Raw genomic sequence first — 21,969 nt, forward strand, 5'->3', positions numbered from 1 at the left:
TTTAGTGTATCTCTACCACCAAATTCTCTTACTCCAAATTTTAAGACCAGGCATTATATGTGGCTGCTGGAAGACTCACTCAATCACCATGTGTGACTCAGACCTCATGTGCCACAGTACCTTAAGTCACACATTCTCATCTTTTTTCTTTTTGTTTTTTTTCCTTTCAATTTTTTTTATTTTATTTGTGCAAACATAAATTCTTATACTTACAAGCAGAAATAAATTTTTGTTGCATAAGAGAGAATTAAATATCCCACTAAATCCGACATAAGGTGACCAGCGTAAAGTGAAACCTTTATCTTAGTTGACCCAATGTATTATTCTTATATTGCTCATTATTGAAAAGGAGAGTATTTGAAAGGATAAAGCACTTTTTCATTAGACTTTTGAATTAATTTGAAATGTCACATTAATTGAAAAGTCTTTTTCTTGCCTGGTGACTCTGAGTGTTCTCTAAAATTGTTCTAGTAGAACAATTTTTACCTTGGGATTAGACAGTTCCTCATTTTTTTCCAAATCAATTTTATTATCAGACTCCAATATTTTCTAGAGAAGAGTACAAATAAATATATATGTTGCATTGCAAAATATTGCTATAAAACATTAAATATTTTTAATTAAAAAGTAAAATATTCTGCTTTCTTGGTTTTTTGGTTTGGTTTTTTTTTTGGATTTGGTTTTTTTTGGTCCATGTTAACATCTTATGTTAATGAAACAAACAGGAAAACTCCTTCTGTAGTTAGTTTAATTATAGAATATTGTTTAGTGTTTAATGAAATTGTTTTTCATCATCTCAAACTATAGTGTTGTATTTGAAAACTACCCTGTTTTCAACACTGTTTTTGCCAAGTTTTTGGCAGTATGAACTGCCTTCTGTTAAAGCTCTGTGAACAGTTTAAAGGACAGTGGCACTGTAAACTCGGTGTCATGCAATACAGAAAATGTACTGGATCAGCACTTCAGTGGAGACTCTCTGAAGCAATGATGACAGTCTTGTCTGATAAATTATTTTCCATTTTCAAAATAAACAGTTAAATCATGGAAGCATTAAAGGAATGGTTCTGAGAACTGAATTTATTCAGACATTTGTTAGAAGACTGTAAGTTTTTCTTCAGAATAATAATATGAAGACAGACTCATGTCACTTGTCCCATTCATTCATAAGCATAAAAACCACTGCATACTTACATCTTTTAAATGACTTTATATGAATAGGGAGGTGTGAGAGAAAGCAAAAGGCTGAACTGGTCTGTAATTTCAGCATCTAAAAAGCAAAGTTGTCACATTATTGTGTAGAATATAGAGATATTTCTTAATCTCCATAAACACCCTAATTTTTTGAGTAGACAGACCCATTAGTTTTTGTATGTCATATGTAAATTAAATGAAGGATTGTTTGTAGTGGACTCAGAATTGTCTGGTTTTATGGTGGAAAATATCAATCACAAATGAGCAATATGTATTTCCATCAACAGTACCTTTCTCAAAAAAAAATTAACTTGAGCATTTCATATGGTATAAGATTTATATTTCATCATCATATAATTCCATATCCTTTATAATAAATGTGAATGTAAATTACCAGCCTACACTTATGTTCTATTATTAGTTTCAAATAAATTAATATCTTTTATTTGGCTAACAATAAATAGTAAGGTAAATGTCAGATGTCACTGTTTAAGAGGATGATGTGAGAAAATGTTTAAAACTTATCATGTCATTATCATTTGACATTCATTACTTGGGAAGACTAATTTTTTTAATAGTTTATTTATTGTTTTCAAACTTTATATCTAATTATTTTGTTTATGTGGTAGTCTTTAGACATTGAAGTCTAGCTCAAACAAAAAAGTCAGATCCAGAAACGTGATACTTAATGTGAGACTTAGAGCTATTCTGCTGGTTTTATGAAGTTATAAACACTGTAGTGCATCTGTGTATATTCTAGAAGACTCTTGCAAAAATGGTGTGTGCATCCTAACTGTATTTTTAAAGAGAGGGTAAGTAAAAGAAGATACTTGTCTCAAAGAAGATATTTGATCCCTTATTTTTGTTCTGCAATAAGTTATAATTGCATGTTGAACTTCTTCCTCATTTACTGATTTACTGCAGAAATATTGGTTGAAAGCTACAAAGCTGATTCAATGCTGAAGAGTACACTCTGCTAAATACTTATAGGACCAAAGATTACATGCTCTGGCCAAAGGCCTGGGTATTTTATACTGAATGCTCACTGAAGGTTTATTTCCAAAGAGTTAAACAGAAATATAAAATAGGGTTGGAAACACTATGGTGTATTGATTTGGTTGGGCTTCTGCAGTTGCTTTGGAAGTAGTTCAGAACAGTGCAATATGCAACTACTGGTGGCCTTTGTCTGCCCAAATTTGTAACTTACTGTCCAGGATGAGTGCAGTTCAACTGCTTCCTTTATGGAAAAAGCTAGGATTTTTCATCCTGTAGCATATTAGCTGGTAATCACTTTCTGCTTCTGCACATGATGCTTACGCTTACATAATACTCTGGATGGCTCTCTGCAGCTGTACTTTCTGTTAGTCATTCTAGCCACAGCTAGCCACTGACCACTCTCCATGACAACCATCAACTTCCACTCCACTTTGCCAGTCTGTAGATGGACTCTGCCTGTGTTCAAACGCACTATGGTTATAAGAGTTCCTGCAATGCTTGGATAGTTTTTAAGCAACAACCATGTAGGTAGGACCCAAAAAATATTTTTGTGCCAGAAGAGAACTCCAGGATGCATTCTCTTCTGCTGCCTAAGAAATGACCAAAGTGCTCTGTGTGTACGTCCTTTGTTGCAAGATAACAGATTTTAGAATCCAGTATCATCCTTCCACATCCTGTGGCACATTCTCGTGGTCATTCTAATAAAACCAAATTTTCTTTCAAATTTGCATTGTTGTTGTTATAATATTATAGAATGTTAAGTGATTATATCTTTCATTTTTTTGGACATATTCTGGTTAGCCTTCAGACACTACAATGGATGACCATGAACCCATTCTTGTAATTTCAGCCTTCATATGTAGAATTCAGGGATTGCTTCCCTTTTTTCAAGATTATATGAAATTTTAGTGGTTCTAACATAATTCATTATTTCAGTGGTTATTTCAAAATCTTTATTATGCGTTTTCTTGCCTTTAAAATTTAAACAGTAACATTATTTATCAGATTTGTCATTCTGATATGCTATTCAATAGGCACATTCAGTGAGTTCAAAGCAGAACTTGTGTTTTCAGGCTTAACTCCAACAGTATCCAGAAGATTACACAGACCTCTCTGCAGAAGGTAACATTCAGTAGAAATTCTTTTTAGCCAGTCACATAGATTTTCTGTTGCTTTTGTTCTCCTACTGTGTGGTTGTTTTTTTTTGGTTTGTTTTTTTTTTTTTTTTCCTTTTATCCCTCTATAAGGGGAGAGTGAGTTCTCAGCTTTTTCTAAAGAAAAGAAATTTATCCTAAAACTAATTTATTTTACTGAGGAATTGTGTTTAGATATCAATTATTTCTTATTATTAGGTAAAACTTGATTTTTAAGCAGAAGAGGTCATTTAGTACAAAAGGTATTCCAGTTATAAATTTACTGCTTTATTTTACTTAGTAAGTGAAATGGTTTATGCATTTCCCATTTTACTTTTCTGCCTTAGGTTCAACTATTATAGAAAAACACTTTATGGCAACAAGATTTAGGGCTTAAGGGATTGCAAATGTGTGACATTACTCAGTCTAAAGTTTGGCCAAAGTGGATTTAAATGTTTTAAAATGTCTAATATCTTTTTAAAAAGTGAAAAGAAAGTAAAAAATACTGCATGGAATATTTTCTTCTACTTCAATTAATCTGTCTTTAAAATGTTGTTTGAAGCTCATCTAATTCCCTTGATTCCTAATTTTTTTGCTTTTCTGTCAGAATTCAATGATGTAAATAGGAAGGGTTTTTTTTGGATTTATGGAATCTTTCTTTGGATTTATGAAATCTTCTCTATTCTCCTTTAATTAAATCTTTAATAATAAAAAATTGTGGCTGCACATTGTCTAGGGAATACTTTTTTTCATACATGATTGTCTTTGAATATATGAAAGAAAGACCTTCAGAGAGAATATTCACAATTTTCAGATTTTCGATATTCTGATATATACCTCATGTTTTTATTTTGACCTGCAAAGATTCAATGATTTTCTAGGCAAACTATGAAACTGTGTAATGTGAAATTTGCTCAGAGCACTCAATTTAAATAATAATTTTATATACTACATCAAAATCTTTCCTCTGACGTTCGTAGAGGCTATGTGAATAAATAACAAAAGCTAATAGACAGTAGAAGATGCTGGTTAGATTATAGTTGTGATAAGTTAAATATAGTTAACAACAGCAATCAATTAGCATGTAATCAAGAGATGCATTTCATCCAAACTGAAAAATCACTAAGCTAGCATATTTCACTGTTTCTTGACTACTATGCTCTCCAGGGGTCCGCAAAGTGATTGGTTTCCATGCGGTGCATAAATCATTGCTCTTGCTGTCAGTGAGTGTGAAGAATGAGCTGCAGGCCCCTGAAGTAAACTCTTCCTCTAAAACAGTCAGTCTTATCCCATGTAATACTAGGCTAAACCTTAAAGTAGCTTGGTCTGCTATTAATTATTTTGTGACCCAATTAATTATGAAATAATTTAAATGCCTGCTACTACTATCCTCTTTCTAGCTCCATCTGAAGTGGTTTTTTCCTTTGACGTGGGAAATGGACCTAGTGAAGTCATAGTGCAATCACGCAATTCCTTAAATGACAACCAATGGCATTATGTGAAGGCTGAACGAAATGTCAAAGAGGCTTCCTTACAAATAGATCAATTTCCTCAAAGATCTCACAGTGCTCCACCTGACGGACATATTCGCTTGCAACTCAACAGCCAGCTTTTTGTAGGTAGGCACTCCACAAAATATTTCCTAATTATCATCATAAAAATAAGAAAATGTTGGGGTGGGGAGGGGAAGAAAAAGTGTTGCCAACCCGATCTTTTGAAAACACTTTGTATGATGACATGAGAGACTTTGTGACAAATCTGTGCAGATATTCACTATTTTGAGATTGTAGATCTCAAAGTGCCTTGGCCAATAGCTTCTCCAGGAGGATTTCAAATTAAGTTTACTTCCTTTGAGGGTTGTTTGAAGGACCAAGGATTCAAGGATGTAGATTTGCACCCTTTTTTGAGAGGATGTAATCTACTAAAGGAAGTTGTGCCATTTCTGTAATTTCAAGGAAATTTTGTTGTGTCTCTTTATCCACAGCTTCTCAGGTTGAAACACGGCATTAAGGCATTTGGATAAAATGCTGAAAAAGTAGAAATTGAGTAAATAGAATTAATTAGTATTTTTTTTGCTATTGCAGAAAGATATATAGAGCTATGTGTTATATCCACAGTAGTATTCTTAATGTAATATTGACTTATTATGAATTCATAAGTCTCTGGTGTAAATATATGTTGTATAGTATATGAGCATTTAAAGCTGACCCTACTTTTAAAAAGGTCTTTTTTTATGCCTGCTCTGAGAAACTCATACTAAATTAATATAAGTTTTATTTGCTTTGTGTTGGAGAGGAATACATTTAAGGGCAATAATGTTCTTAAACTGTAGCTACAAAAAATGTGAATGCTTATGAAAAAAATGAAATAAAGACAGAAGTCTTCTATGCTCTGATAAAAAATTGTACATGTGCCTCAAAAGATATGAAGAGAAAAGATGGATACTAGACCAAACATTGAAGAATTTTATATTTTGATTAAAAGCATAGAGGATTCCATAACAAAAAAAATATTATCCAATATATTAGTTACAGTGGAGTTAGAGGTTTTGAGATTGGTTTATATTCACAGTAATGCACTAGATCTACTAATGGAAAGATCAGATTTCTATTTACTCTACTAGACTAAATTGTGTTGCTGTTCTCTGACTTGACTTGCCACACAACTGCTATTATATGAATAACTGAAATTAGATCAGTGAAATGGTCTAATTCTATAGCTGTTTTGGCACTATCAAATCAAAAGACTTTTACAATTATTTAGATGCTTAGTTGGCCTCTAGTTCTTCTAATCCTCCTCCTAAAAATATAATACTATTCTGTATGAACAGTTGCACTTCCTGGCGACTTTTTAGCCATTGAATAGAGGGACTATTTTTTTGTCAAATAGTCTGGCAAATCTGAGTAAAATTATATACTCTTGTCCATGTCTTTTATGGAGCTGACAACATAAAAACAGTTTTGACTTATCTACAGGTAAGTTGTCTAGCTTGTTTTCTTCAGATAATGTTCAGGTGAACAATTGTACTCGAGCTGTGACTTTGTTTGGCATCTGGTGCTTTGGCCTGTTTTTTCATTCTGAAAATTCACAAAGATCTGGGATTAATTAAAGGATCTAGATAAAAATGAAATAAAGTGTCTTTAGAATGTCATTAGCAGAGGCACTCCTTACTTAAATGTCATCTTGGAAATCTAGTACCTTCTTGAGTCACCCATTACTCAGTCAATAACATGAGGAATGTGATTTCTTCAGGCTAAAACAGTCTTTACTTCTTGTGAAGAAGTAAAGAAGTTGTATACACCCTGGTTTTTCAAAACCAGAGCTAAAGCCTAAAGCAGCCCTCCAAACCATAGAATCCTAGACTTGTGGATTGAGTGATTGATTGATTGATTGATTGATTGAAAGGCACCTTAATCTAGTTCAAATTTCTTGTCATTTTAATCACAGGGATGACATGAAATTGCCACCACCAGATCATTTTGTCCCATTATAACTGAAATAACAACAGTTATGTCAAGATATTCCATGTAACACCAATAATTATACAAACTTTGAAAGTGAAAAAAGTTAAAATGGATGATCACATGGAAGCATTTATCCAAATGAGAACTGGAAATATATGAGAATTGCAGTTTACAGTCTCACATGTTGTGGAATATTTTCTTCTTTTACTTTTTAAAAGAGGAAAAAGGACAAGAAATGTCAGTAGGTTGTGTAACAAAGGACAAGAGAAATAGTATGCAAGTTACACACCTTGCTAGGCAACACAGACGAATAAAATGTTAGCTATCACGAAATGCACGAAAAATAAAGAACAGTGAAAAAAAATGAATCAACTCTCATTACTCTTAGGATTGCTCTGTATAGTTATTACCTCTGCTTGGTAGTCAGATATAACCTGGCTGGTATTCCTGTGCATAGAGGGGCATTAACCTTCATTTTATTGAAGAATGGACACAGCTCCCTTCTGAGACAAAGTATATCAGAACACACACCAGCTGAGGGGTATCATAGAATCATTAAGGTTGGAAAAAACCTCCAAGTTCACCAAGTCCAACCTTTGAATGAGCACAACCTCATCAACTAAACCACAGCACTAAATTCCACATTGAGTTATTTCTTGAACTTTTCCAGGAGTTGAGACTCACAACAACACTGAGCAGTCTGTTCCAATGCTTAATCACCCTTTCCATTCAGAAATTCTCCCTAATGTCCAACATGAACATGCCCTGGCACAGTTTGAGATTATGCTCTCTTGTTCTGTCATTATTTTCCTGGGAGAAGAGGCCCATCCCCATCTGGCTACACCCTCTTTTCAGGCAGTTTTAGAGAGTGATAAGGTCACCCATGAACCTCCTTTTCTCCAGGCCAAACAACCCCAGTTCCCTCTGCTGCTTCTCTCATGAATTACTCTCTTTACCCTTTTACCCACTCCATTCCCTGTTCCCTGACACGATCCAGCACCTCAGTGTCTTTCTTGTATGAGGGGCCCAGAACGGGACACAGCACTCCAGGTGTGACCTCTCCAGTGCTCAGTACAGGGGGACAGCCACTGCCCTGTTCCTGCTGCCACACTATTGCTGATACAGGCCAGGATGCCATCATCCCTGGCCACCTGGACACAGCTGGCTCATGGTCAGCTGCTGACCAGCAAACCCAGATCCTTTTCCAGCAGGCAGCTTTCCAGACACTCTTCGCCAAGTCTACAGGCTTGCATCAAGTTGTTTTGAACAACATGTAGAATTGCTAAAATTCTGATTTGTTGAACATCACACAACTGACCTTAGCCCATCAATCCAGTCCCCTTGCAGATCCTTCCTACCCTTCAGCAGATCAATACTCCCACCCAGCATAATATCATCTCCGACCTTACTGCAGGTGCACTCATCCAAATCACCAATAAAGATACTAGACAGAGCTCCCCTCCCCTGCATAATATCATCTCCGACCTTACTGCAGGTGCACTCATCCAAATCACCAATAAAGATGCTAGACAGAGCTCCCCTCCCCTCCCCTCCCCTCCCCTCTCCTCCCCTCCTATCCCTTTTTTTTGTGAATTAATAGAGTCTTCAAGGGCTCTCTGTAATTACTTGACAAAACAGAAATCAGATGTACTTTTAAAGCTACTTATAAATATTTTCATATGAATAAGCTTGTGTGTTAGAAAGTCATAATATACTGTTCATAGGCTGTAAACTATAAAGATTGTTTTACATATCAATTATTTAAAAGTTTTTAAAGCTCCTGGTAATTTATTTTCAGGTGGAACGGCATCCAGGCAGAAAGGATTTTTGGGATGCATTCGTTCATTACGATTGAATGGAATGGCCCTTGATCTGGAAGAGAGAGCAAAGATAACGCCAGGAGTTGAACCAGGCTGCCCTGGACATTGTAGCAGTTATGGTAACCTGTGTCACAATGGTGGAAAATGTAGAGAGAAGTACAGTGGATTCTCCTGTGACTGCACTTTCTCAGCCTATGCTGGTCCATTCTGTAAGAAAGGCAAGTATGTCTTTTAGCTTTATCAGTTATTGAAAACAGGACCATACAGTCCAGATCAAGATCTTCAAATCCCCTTAAAGATATGTTTACATCTTGCAAAATATGTGGTTTACATAATGTAGGTAAATATTCTGCTGAGTTTACTCAATATCTGTAAGTTTTGCTAAACACTGTTCTTTCAGAGATAACTTCAATGTATACCATTTAAGCAGGAACCACATTACCCCAGAGGATCAGCATCTTCATGCAACTTTTTTAATTCTTTGATACTATAGTAAATCTAGGAACTATGTTCTTGTGGTAAAGCATTTGGATTTCTGTCTTTCAAATAGTAAGCTCAAAACTAACTCTGAATTTGGAAAACAAACCAAGGAACAGAAGAACTTAAATCTACTTTTTGCTGTAAGAAGAAAGTAAGATCTTTGCAATCAGAACTGAGCCCATTTTCCAAGTCTTTTTGAAGTAGCTCTTTGGTGAAGTTTTCATACTGGTAGATGATCACAAGTCATCAAGTCTGAATTTCAAAAATGGAAGTTTATTTAGAAGTTTTGGTGTTTGCATATAATTCAGATTTGCAAAAAAATCTTGCTTCCTCCATGTGTTAAATGTATTCTGCAAAATACTAAGCAGCTTATATGCCACAACTTCACATTACTCTAAATTAGCACAAAATCTGCCCTGTCATCACCGCCACCACAAAAGTGAGGGAGCCAAAGTCTTCAGAATTTCCGTATCTAGCACTGCAGGTCTAATGCCACCATATGAGGAATGACATTTTTTCCTCATACAGTGGCATTAGAGTGGCATACAGTCCTCCTCTGCATCAGCAGGAACTAATGGTCGCACTGTAATATTCAGCAGAGGCAGACTAGCTTCTGTTGCTAGAAGTGTGGGATGACCTATACAATAAGTTTCAGTCAGCTTTTGTCAAATACTGGACCAGATTATAGACACTTCAAGAAATTTCTCCAAAGTGTGAAAGGTGTGATCCAAAGCACCAAGACAAATGCTTTTAGCAGAAAACAGGAATCGTACAATTACAGAAGGCCTCTATAAGTGATTCATACATAAGAAGAGCATAAGATGGTTTCTGTTTTCCTTTTCTTCCTCCCAGCTGATCAGTCTCTTCTACCACGTATGTGTTTCTGACCAAATCTAACCTAAATGTTAGGATTCAAATTTCTGCACCCACTTCTTTGTAATATACAAAGAGCACTATACATACAAGACTGAATAAATTGTGCTTGAGAACTAGGATGATCAATAGAAAATAACCTAGAAAAAAATGCATTTCTTCATTAAACATACATTTAAGACACACATCTAAATGAGCTCTTGCCCTAGACCAGGTTGTGTCTTAAGTTTCTCTGTACTTCTAAATGCTAGTTTCATTTTTGTTTACTTTTTAGCTTTATCACAATAGTATAGAATACATTTTATTTTCTTCTGTGATGTGGCAGAAGGAAAAAACACCAACCAACCAAAAAAAAAAAAAAAATAAAGGCTCTGTAGTGTTATTTTGGATTATATTTAAATATTGATTATTTTTTGTTTCAGAGATCTCTGCCTATTTTTGGACTGGCACTTCTGTGACATACAACTTTCAAGAATACTACACATTAGCTAAAAATTCCAGTTCTCATGCTTCTTCTTTCTATGCTGACATGACACTGGCCAGGGAAGCTATTACATTTGCCTTCCGAACAACACGGACGCCAAGCTTGCTGCTCTATGTCAGCTCCTTCTACAAGGAATACCTCTCAGTCATTCTCACCAGGAATGGTGAGTTTTCAGATTGGATGTCTGGAAACACTAATGAACATCATAACTGTCAGCTTGGATTCTCTCTGATTTCCAGACCTGAATCAGGAACTACATATTGTCCTGTTGATTCTGTAGATGGTATCTGTTTTTCAGCTTCATCAAGCAATCCTTTCCACATGAAAAGCATTCCTGCTACTGTACTTTCAACTTTCACTACTGCTTTTTAATCATGTTGTCAAAAATGTTTATTTCTGAAAATCTTTCAGAAATATTTGGGTTTTAAAGTTTGGAAATTAAAATTAAAATTTATCTGAGTTGTGTTCTACTCATCAGGCCTATCAATTGCCATCCTCAAAATAAATTATGAAATAAAATACTTTTTAAAGTGCATTATCCATTTCCCAAACTAATCAGAGGTCATTTCATTAAATTTATTTCATAAGCTACTTATATACCTATGAAAATGCGTATATATATATATATATATTATATATATATATATATGCATTTATATATGCATATATATATACACACACACATATCTGTAAAAATACATGTAACATTATTGATATTTCTATTTAAACTGAGCATTAAGTCAGCTCTTTCTTTTCCATTCTTTCATCTAGATCTAGGTATCTTTTTTTAAGTAAAAAAACCCAACAGGCTGAGTTAAATTTTCAGGTTTATCAAAGACTCTTTGCAGTCACCGTGGTTCAGTGCTTAAGGAAGGTTCTGTGCTTTCCTAGACACATATCTGGATATAGAATAGCTGTGTAATACTCCCTGTCATGTGACATGGAAGATGTGTTGTCATGACTGACCCGGATCTGACATGGGCCTCTATTTCTAGAACATGAGTAGAAAGTTGTGGTCCATCTACAGCTGAGAAGGAATTCCTGACCAGGAAACTACATTGCCTCTGTGTTCTCTTCTGAGTCTTTGTGTGATTATTTGTGTACAGACAGTATTCTGCAAGTTAAAAATAAGGAATAGAAAGTGATCTAGGATTGAGATTTTACACTGCATTCAATTTAATTTTCAAATGGTTTACAGGACTGGACAGGGAAAACATTATTCAAGAATTATGAGTTATATTTGATAAGTCACAATAATGAGAGCTACCAGACTGAGTCTTTCTCAGCTGAATTTTGAAAGTAATTATAAAATTTCTGCCCAAATTTTAAGTCAATAATCAAAACTGAGACAGCTTATGACTATTCTTGCAACTATGTCCTGCTTCCAATATTGCTATTACTCATTCTGTTGCCTTTAATTTCTCACTTATATCCTTTTCTCATGGCTAAGTCCTTAAACAAATCAAGCATTTGATTTGCCCTTGCAGTACCCCTGTGAAGCATGTTAGTTCATAAATTGCCTATCATATGTTGCATAGTATATAATATATCATAAAACATATTATCTATACTGCTTATAGTGTATGTAGTGTACTACACCTTTTCTCTCTTTATCCTCACAGGAAGTTTACAGATTAGGTACAAGCTAGATAGCCATCAAGATCCTGATGTCTTCAGCATCAGTTTCAAAAGCATGGCTGATGGACAACTACAACATGTGAAGATTAATAGAGAGGAGGAAACACTTTTTGTAGAGGTAATTCCATTAGGAGTGGGGGGAAGAGTGGATTATCATAAAAAAATAGACAAGCAAAATGCAGTAAATACTTGCAACAAGGCAATTACCCCCAAATAAAATGTGCCTTAATATCTCAAGTAATCAAAGCAAAGTTAACAGTCTCATGATGCACAGTCAAAATTAATGTTAGCCAATCTCTTTGATGTTCATTTTGTTTATTTCAAAAGGCAAATATCACCTGTTAATTTTACAAGAAAATGCAGTTTATTGTTTGATGGTTAAATTTTTAAAATTTGGTAAATGAGTGTGACTGCTGTTGGTTTTTTCGGGTCTTGCATTTTCAGTTTTTTTAGTTAAATTATGTATTAAACTACAGTACAAATATATTACCACACAGGTAATAATTTAAGTCTGTTTTAAAGTTTTTCTTTGGTCTCTTTTACATCACCAAAGGAATGTGGCTATTAAGGAGGATATTTTTGTTATTTTTGTGGAAATTTCATTGTAAAATAGAAACATTTATTTTGCTAATGGTTGATACTAAAATGCAAAAAGTATATTTTTTTTAATTCAAAATAACTGCATGTTATATTTTAGTATTTTGAGGCTAGAACTTGGGTAATGGTACTTGGCTTGAAGTTGTCCTAGAGGTACCCTGAGAGGCAGAATATTTACAATATAATAGTTGATCTTTATGAAGTTAAATATTGAGTGCCTTTTTACAATGAAAATACTAATATTCTTAAAGGTTTGCTATTTTTTATTCATCTTAGACATGAAAAAGAAAGAATCAGCCAAATCACTAAGATAAATAAAGGCTTATTAAGTGGGATGCTTAAGAATATCAGTTATAATCAGTGATCTAAGGAAGATGATAATCTATTTCCTGATGAGTTTTTATGCTATAAATAACAAATGCTTCCCTCAGGCCTTCTTATTTTTAGCTTCAATCTTACCTGCTTTTTTGAAAATATTGACTACTACCTCTTCCATTATTCTACTTTGTTCCTCACTCTTTCATTCTATAGGTTAACCAGAATGAAAGAATGAAGTTTATTCTGTCTTCAGGCACAGAATTCAATGCAATCAAGTCTCTCACACTTGGGAAGATTATAGGTAAGTGGAGCACCACAGCAGTTCTAAAACTGCAGGGTTTTCTAAAATGGATCAAATGTCATCATGGGGCATGGAAAAAAAAGCAACGCAAATGTCATTGAAAGACATTTGTTGTTGTGGATTTACTTAGACACAGAGTCACAATCAAGGCAGAAACTTCAGTCTTGTGGAAATACAGATATAATCACAAATAAGTGCTTCCTGAAAAAATTATCAAGTGGGTTCCATTAAAAATAATTGTACACTTCTCTCTCATTTTGCAATCAAGCATTAAGAAACACCACTTTGTTTTCTATTCTGGAGAAAAAACAAATCAAGTTGAAATCATACACAGAGATGATATAATACTATTAATCACGTATCGTACTTGAAAAACTTCCTGTGATTAGATTTTGATGTAAACAGTGAAGAATATGGTAATGTAAATCAAATCTTTGTTGGAGATTCTTTGTCTCGTGACGATACTTCAAAATATGTCTGTTTCTCTGCAGTAATGATCAAAATGAAATTTACCTATCTACAATCACTATTTCTTAAAAGAAAATAGCAATAGCCTGGACTGAAATTCTCAAGATCTTGTTCTTTTCATACCTTTCACTTTGGCAATGATAGAGAAAGATTTGGTGTTGTTGCAAATTTAAAGGCTATTTCTCTTTTCTCTAAAGTAATTTCATAGAATCACAGAAAGTTTTGGGTTGAAAAGGGCGTAAAAGGTCATCTGGTTCCAGCACCCCTGTTGTGTGCTGGAACAGCTTTGCCCGGACCAGGTCATTCAAAGCCTCATCCACTGGCCTTGAACACTTCCCATGAGGACATGCACTGCTTTCCTGGGCAGTCTGTTCCAGCATCTTTCACCCACACAGCATAGAATTTCTTCCTCATTTCCGGGTTAAATCTACAACTGTTCAGTCTAAAGCCCTTCCTTTCTGTTCCGTTACTATATGCACACGTAAAATGTCACTCTTCAGCTTTCTTATAGCCTCCTTTAGGTACTGTAAGGCTGCTATAAAATCACCTTGGAGACTTCTCTTCTCCAGGCTTGAACACCCCCACCTTTCTCAGTCTTTCTTTATAGGGAGCTGCTCCAGTATTATCATCTTCACAGTCCTTCTCTAGACTTGCTCTAACAAGTCCATGTCTTTCCTGTCTGAGACCCCAGAGCTGGATGCAGGATTCCAGGTGGGGTCTCAGCAGAGCCGACGGGAGGCACAGAGTCACTACCCTAGCCCTGCTGACCACAATGCTTTGGATGCAACCCAGAATCATAGGCCTGGATTGGAAAAGACCTTAAAGATCACCTCATTCCAACCCCCTATAATAGGCAGGAACACCTGCCACTAGACCAGGTTTATCAGAGCTGCATCCAGCCTGGCCCTGAACAGTCCCAGAATAACAATGGCTTTTGGGCTGCAAGTGCACATTTCTGGCCCATGTTGTGCTTCTGGTCCACCAACACCCCCAAGCCCTTCTCCTCAGGGCTGCTCTCAAGCCATTTCCCACCCTCCCTCCCAAATCTGCACAACCCCCGTATTGATGCACGGGGGTTGTGCAGATGCAGGTGCATAACTTTGTACTTGCTGTTGTTGAATTTGATGAGATTCACTTGGTCCCAGTCCTCAAACCTGTCAGTGTCCCTCTGGGTGGCATTCCATCTCTCAAGTGTGTCAACTGAACAGTTCAATTTAGTGTCATCCACGGGGTTGCTTCAGATGCACTCAATCCTACTCTTGGTGTCGTAAGAGAAGATGTTGAACAGAAACGGTATCAGTGTGGGCCCAGAGGAGCACCACCTGTAACCTATCCCTCTTTAGACATTGAGCTGTTGCACGCAAATGTTTGGATAAGGAGATCCAGTTAATTCTTTATCTGTGAAATAGGTGGTTGTTGTTTTCAATTATGAGAGTGTTATCTAGAAAAGGTAGAATAATAATTTAAAATACATAATAAAATTCATACAGTGATAGTTATTTTTATGAGAATAATTACCAAATGCTAAATTGCTTATAATGTATTAAAGTAGTTCAGAAGCCATGTTCATGGACCATAAAAAAAAAATCTTAATTATTGTTTACTTATCTTTAGGAGAATCTCAGTATAGCTGATTTGTTTTCTTACTGGAAAACTAAGTACCTCTAACACAAACAGAAATATATACTTTCAAAATGTAGATTTTATATATAAATCTCAATCTCCAAAAGAGAACTGGTTTGTAGATATGCACAGAAAATGAAAAAGAGAATGATCACTTATGCATAACCTTAAAGCAATATTAGCTGAAATATAAACTTCTACAATAAAATTGTTACAAATATTTCAAACTTTTCAATATGATGACAAAATTGAATCAGGAATGTATAATATTTTGAAGTGTAGTAGTTTATTGCAGTCACACTCACATAAGGTTAATACCACAGTGACCAATACAGAATGAAAGCTTCTTTTATCTTTGTTATAAAATATCATATCCAAACTTACATCTGTTTACTTAAAAATGCATTTGATTAAATTTATGTAAATGTACATCTTTAGAAAAGTAGTCTATTGGTCTTCTGACCAGGACCAATATTGTCTCTTCCAAAGAGCCATACAGTTACAAAAATTCAGAAGTGGGATTTTATTCAGTTATATGATGGCTTTGCAATGACACAGCAGTCATGTGCTCACTGGTGGGACAGTCAGCCCAATTTGTCTCAGAATCTGTCCTGAAGAAAACATATATTTCTCCCCATTTCAAAGGAGTTACTATTTCTCTTAGAAATCTGATTGCTTTAGGTTCTGATTCCTATGAAGTCCTATGTAGAGACTGAAGAAGACTTCACAAAGGCAGAGGAAAAAGGTAATGAGTGTTTATTGCAGTGAAGAGGTCTAAACATAAGGAGTTAACAAAATGTGAGATCATGTATTTCTTGTGCATGAAAATGTTGTTCCTGAAAACCACATAAGGAAGCTTTTTATTTTAAAGAATTATCTTCGGTTGGACAAATACTTTTCTGAGCTCTTCTGCATTTGAACATGACAGTTCTTTGTTCAAACAAAACTTGTGCGGAATCTCCTGCTCTAGCTGGATCCCTGTAAGTCTATTGGATCTGATGGGATTCAAGCAGTAATACTGAAAAAGCTGACTGATGTCACTGCCAGGCCTCTCTCTGTGGTTTTTGAATGATTGAATCTGTACAAGCTGGGAAGCTCGCTGATGTTGTCCCAGATTTCAATAAGGGTATGTAAGACTGACCCAGGGAGCTACAGGCCCGTCAGCCTCACTTCAGTGCCTGATATAACTATGGAGAAGATTATTCTAGGAGGCATTGAAAAACAGCTGAAGGACAATGCAGTCATTAGTCATAGCCAATACAGGTCTATGAGAAGAAAGTCGTGTTTATCAAACCCAATTTTCATTTATGACAACATAAACATGCCTCGTTGACCAAGGAAAGCCAGTTGATGTAATCCTTTTCAGTAAATCTTTTGAAGATGTCTCTCACAGGATCCTTCTGGACAAAATGTCCAGCCCAGAGCTGGATAAACACATCATGTGGTGGGTGAGCAGCTGGCTAACAGGTTAAGCACAAAGGGTTACAGTGAATGGGGTGACATCAGACTGGGCACCTGTCACAGGTGAAGTTCCACCGGGCTCCATTCTCAGCCTTGTGCTCTTTAACATCTTCATAAATTACTTGGATGCAGGACTTAAAGGTACAGTAAGTTTGACAATGATAGTAAATTAAAAGGAACTATTATTGATTCCCTTGAAGGCAAGAGGCCCTGCAGAGAGACAGCAAAAAATTAAGAGGGCTGGGCAGTTGCCAGCTGTATGAAGTTTAACAAAGACAGATTCCAGAGTCCGTAGCTGGACGTAAGGACATAATGGGAAATGAGGTGCTGGAAAGCAGCACTGCAGAAAGAGACCTGGATGTCCTGGTCAATGACATGTTGAACATGGGTCAGCAGTGCCCTGGCAGCCAGGATGGCCAACCCTGTCCTGGGTGCATCAGGCACAGCATCACCAGCCGGGCAAAGGAGGGGATTGCACTGGGATGGCCTCACCTCAAGATGTGCAGTTTTGGGTGATGTAATATAAGACATAAAGCTATTAGAAGGCATCACAGTTCTTGTCTTAAAATGTTCTGATAGGAGCTGTATGTCTGCTGACTTTCTGCTTGACTACTTCACAAAGACAAATGGTTGAAGCAGAGTTAAAGAAAGAGAGTTACTGAGTGTTTTTTACTTTTGAGGCATCTTTTTTTTTTTTTTTTTTTTTTAAAGACAATGTATGTGGAGTAATTTTGTCTATGGTAAGCTTGGGTTCTCTCAGCAAATGAATTTCTAATGAGATATGGGACGGCAGGAGTCTTGGCAGGCAGGGCGTGCGGGGCTGCAGCGAAAACTCGGAGCAGTGCCAAAGAAGCAGCGGGGGAAGTAGGGGCGGCCCGGCTCCCAGCAGGGCAGGGAGAGGCGAGCTCAGGATCCCGGGCTCCCGACGGGCATGGGTCCCTCTTTTAGTGAGGTGGGTGACAATAAGGTCTCAGTTCAGTGGCTGCTCTCACGAGCAGTGGCCAGAGGCTCACCCCACGGCAGAAGAAGCAGCTCTGGGCTGGGCTCCGGCGGCAGCAGCGAATTCCCTTCCCCAAGCAGCAGCTCTGACCGTCCTCCTCCAAAGCCAAGAGAGAGAGGGAGAGAAAGAGCAGCTGCCCCAGCCCCGGTACCTGCCCAGTTCCTGTGGTATCTCTGCCCCTCGGAGACAAACTCCCAGATAAGAGAAGTGCAACCAGATGCCCTCCTCCCCTGAGCTTGGCCACTTCTTTTGCTTTCTTAAGTGCCCAGTCATTAGTGTTTCCTAGCAACCTATGGGGAAAAAAATTGTATAAGTAAAAAGTAACAAAAGGAAAGAAATCTAACCTCTAACACTTAAGGAAGCATAACTTCAGTTTACTGTAATATAAAATAAACAACCTGTGAGTGTTTATGAGTGCCACTTTCAGTCACTTAAATTTTACTTTAGGAGGAAAGTGGATGATGGTGGTCTTCCCTAAGCCCTTTCACTTTTATCATCAAGATTGCCTGATCCAATATAAAGCCTTACTTTATCCAGCAATATTTTCTAGTTAAGGAGTCAAGTGAAATCAAAGGATTCAGAATATTTCCTTTCTTATTGTACATATATGTTGTTTAGTAAAGGATTTATATAGGAACCAAAAAATAATAGAGACTACTCTCCTCTTGAGATTTTCAATCTGACTCATATTTAGAAGTATATATTTTTATCATAGGGGGTTTGTGAAAATGTTTTCTTGCCACTTCAGGGCTAATCTTTTTCTTAAAATATCCCGTCCTAGCAGATCCTTCAGTGCATAGAGGCAGATATTGAAAACAACTGCAAAGAAAGCAGAGACAGTTAAACAGCCAACACCTTATGTAATCCATCAGTGTAGGTGAGCAGACTTTTGTCTGACATCCTTCCATCTTGTAGTCCATATTCAGTGCAATAAACAGAGATTAGTTGAAGAAAATGCTACTCTGCTATTTTGAAACATTCTACTTGAACACATTATCCCATTTTTCACTATTAACCTAAATTTTATTGAGGAGAGCACTGTAAAACTTAAAGTTATTATGGTAGTTATTGTAAAGGTCACAAGTTCACTTGTGGGTTCCAGAACATGTTGGAAGTGAAAATTAATGAGATTAAATTCCTATTTTATTTGCAAATTTATTTCCCTTATGACTTCTCCTTTTATTACTAGTATTTCCAGAGTTTTTACTTAAATTAGAACTGCCAGAGTAAATAAACTGTTTGTTTTCTGCATCAAAAGTGGTGCTTTAGTGAGCATTACCAGTGAATTAATAGAGTTCTAACATGCAGAGTACTTTTCACATGCGTTCAGAAAGGTAACTCAAGAGAAAAAGTGAGGAGGTGTCTTCTTGCTTTTTTTTTTCCCTCCCCTTTGTGGTATCAATAATGGTATCATATTTTAAAATGCGTAGTGAATTGGAACACTATTAATTTTTTTAAATTTCACAGAAAATATCTTGATGGATTTCCAGGATCTGATGACCTGAGATCTTCAGGGTTTTTGCTTTGACAGACTTGATGGTGCTGAAATGGAGTAGATCTATGAGTCTATAGAATGATATGTTCCAAAAATGTTAATTTATCAGAAGAAATCCAATAAAATGCATTTTTCTGGAATTAATTCTTCAGTCTTATATTTTTGCAGAATGAAAAATTGTTGTATTTTAATTTAAATACTTCATTTACAATAGAAGCCTTTTGCTTTGGAACTTGCTATAAGAATTTAAAAGTATTTCCCTCAGCAGATTAGCAACTGTCATCTGTTCAAAAGTAAGGGGGAGGTGTGAATGTATCTGACTGTCTTTTCATTAAAGTCAGACAAGAAAGAGATTCAGTGAATCTACATATGTTGCTGCAACTCAAATATACTCAGAGGAACACAGGTTAATTATTCATTTATTCTTCTGACACTTTATTTTGTACATTTGCACTATGATTAATTGTGTTCTGTTCCTTTTGATTAACAGAAAACAGTGATGTGGATGAGGAGACTGTGAAGGCAAACTCTCAGGGGTTTGTTGGCTGTCTATCTTCAGTGCAGTTCAACCACGTCGCTCCTTTGAAGGCTGCACTACACCACAGCAGCTCAGCCCCTGTCATTGTAAAAGGGCGTTTCACTGAATCCAACTGTGGTACTTTAACTGGAGCTGACTCAACATCAAGTGAAACAACCCATTCATTTGCAGGTAGCATATGGTTATCACTTGTTCTGATCTCTGAAACAAAATCCAAATAGAATACTCATGACCTGAATCACAACTGACTTTTTATTTTTCCATGTGGGTTAACATCTCAGGAGTAGTTTGTAAATAATTCTCTTTTATATGTACTTACTTCCTTTTCTCTAGCCTTTCTCTTTTCATCTGAATGTTTGCATTTTTCTTTTTGTCTCTGCAAAGTGTCACCTACATTGATGTTCTATGCATGCTTACTGACCCATGCTACTGCCACTGTACCATATTGTAAATGAACTGTGACTGTGAGAATTTCTTAAAAAAACATGTCCTCTATTTGTCTGTCATTTTCTTTTTTTTTTTTTTTTTTTTTTTTTTTTTTTTTCTGCAGATCACTCTGGACCAATAGATGAGGGAAAGCCCTTAGCTAATGCAATCAGAAGTGACTCTGCAATTATTGGAGGTAATAGGGACTGTAACAAATCCACAGGAAACTTTTCTTTCTAACTGTGAATCTGTCAGTGATGAAGTCAGTTTTTTGTGTGCATACAGAAACAAGTAAAAGCTCTTCATTTTACTGCAGTTGGTAGACAGATAAAAATCAAGCATTGTTTTAAAACACAATTGATCACACTCTTCTTATTACATAAATTTATGCTGTGTTTCCCTATATAGAAACAGTCTGATGAAAAACAGGGTAGTAAGGACAGAATTTCAACCTCATAATAGTGGTGTCTACGACTTTAAAAAGTGCTTGGATTTCTTTGAAAAAAAAATCATATATTTAAGAAAGGACCATCATTTCTTCTTGAATTTGCCAAAAAATTTACCTTTGCTACAAAGTCATGTTTAAAATCTTCTTTAATAAATCTGAACAAGAAAAACTTTTTCTTGGGAATATGAGGTTTCACTGCTTGAATCAATCCTGTGACAGTCTGAGGAAATTTCATCCCAGTTTCCTGTTTGGAAGGCAGTGTACTCTTGGAAAGACTCAGTTGCATTGATTTACAGCTTAAAATGCATGTTAAAATAACAAAAATAAAAATAATCACTGTGGGTTTGAAATACAATCTCTTCTTCTTTTTCTTCCTATTTCTTTTGGACATTTTTATCAGCTCAAATAGAACTACAAATGACCATTCATAAATTTTTTTTCAAAATACTTTTTTTTAATGAGAGGAATAGAGGTCAAACCATGTAGAATTCAGTTACTTCTGAAGTGAATATGGTGATAGTCCCTTTATTGTTTATGCCTGTCAGAACAGAGCATAAAGCTTATGACAGATGTGTGTGCTTAAAGTACAGAACTGATAATCAGGACATGCAGGTTCCATCACTACGCCTTTCTGGATGATTGTCTATCTCATACGGATGATTGTCCATCTCATCCTATGTGAAGGATTCATCTCATATGGATCCCCACATAAAATCTACCAGTTCTGTCTCTAGCAAAAATAAGAAGTACTCAAGTGAGCCTCAAATAGGGGAAGTTTGGGGTTGGGGACCCTTACCAGAAACTCAAGTCCTTTTACCAGTATCGAAATATGTGTATGTCTCTGTCAGTTCAAATTTTCTTTGAAGGCATAGTATCTTCTCCTGTGACAATCATCCTCTGTGAGAATTTCTAGGAGTATTTCTTCTTTTGGGAGGAGCTGAGGAAGTAAAACTTGAAGATGGTATTTTGGCAGTATAATTCTGTTTCAAATTGCATAGATGCTTTGACAGAAATGACAGTGGGATGAAAAGGTCACCCCCTCTGTCTTAAATTCTGAAAATATTTACTTTATAAGAGTTTTTAAAGCCTCATTGATAAAGGAAATAGTGGAATTTAGTAGAATAAAACTGTCCAGGCTTTTCATTTAAGTTAAAATTGTTTAGGTCTATGAATAGTTGAGTTAGGATAACCTCTACTCACTTTTGTCTTCCTTTT

The 21,969-nt window shown here is 36.0% G+C and overlaps 1 protein-coding gene across 1 annotated transcript in view; it reads left to right on the forward strand.

Moving 5' to 3' along the window:
* The window catches only part of LOC121360697 (contactin-associated protein-like 4), a 201,163-nt gene that overhangs the window by 177,014 nt on the left and 2,180 nt on the right, over positions 1-21,969 (forward strand). Inside the window, exons 17-23 of the mRNA XM_041480742.1 lie at positions 4,721-4,939; positions 8,583-8,822; positions 10,380-10,604; positions 12,064-12,197; positions 13,208-13,295; positions 19,833-20,051; positions 20,431-20,502. Coding sequence (XP_041336676.1) covers positions 4,721-4,939; positions 8,583-8,822; positions 10,380-10,604; positions 12,064-12,197; positions 13,208-13,295; positions 19,833-20,051; positions 20,431-20,502 — 1,197 coding nt within the window. The remainder of the gene's footprint in view (positions 1-4,720; positions 4,940-8,582; positions 8,823-10,379; positions 10,605-12,063; positions 12,198-13,207; positions 13,296-19,832; positions 20,052-20,430; positions 20,503-21,969) is intronic.

The sequence above is a fragment of the Pyrgilauda ruficollis genome, unplaced genomic scaffold, assembly GCF_017590135.1.
Source record: "Pyrgilauda ruficollis isolate IOZ18807 unplaced genomic scaffold, ASM1759013v1 scaffold53, whole genome shotgun sequence".
Classification (NCBI taxonomy): Eukaryota; Metazoa; Chordata; class Aves; order Passeriformes; family Passeridae; genus Pyrgilauda; species Pyrgilauda ruficollis.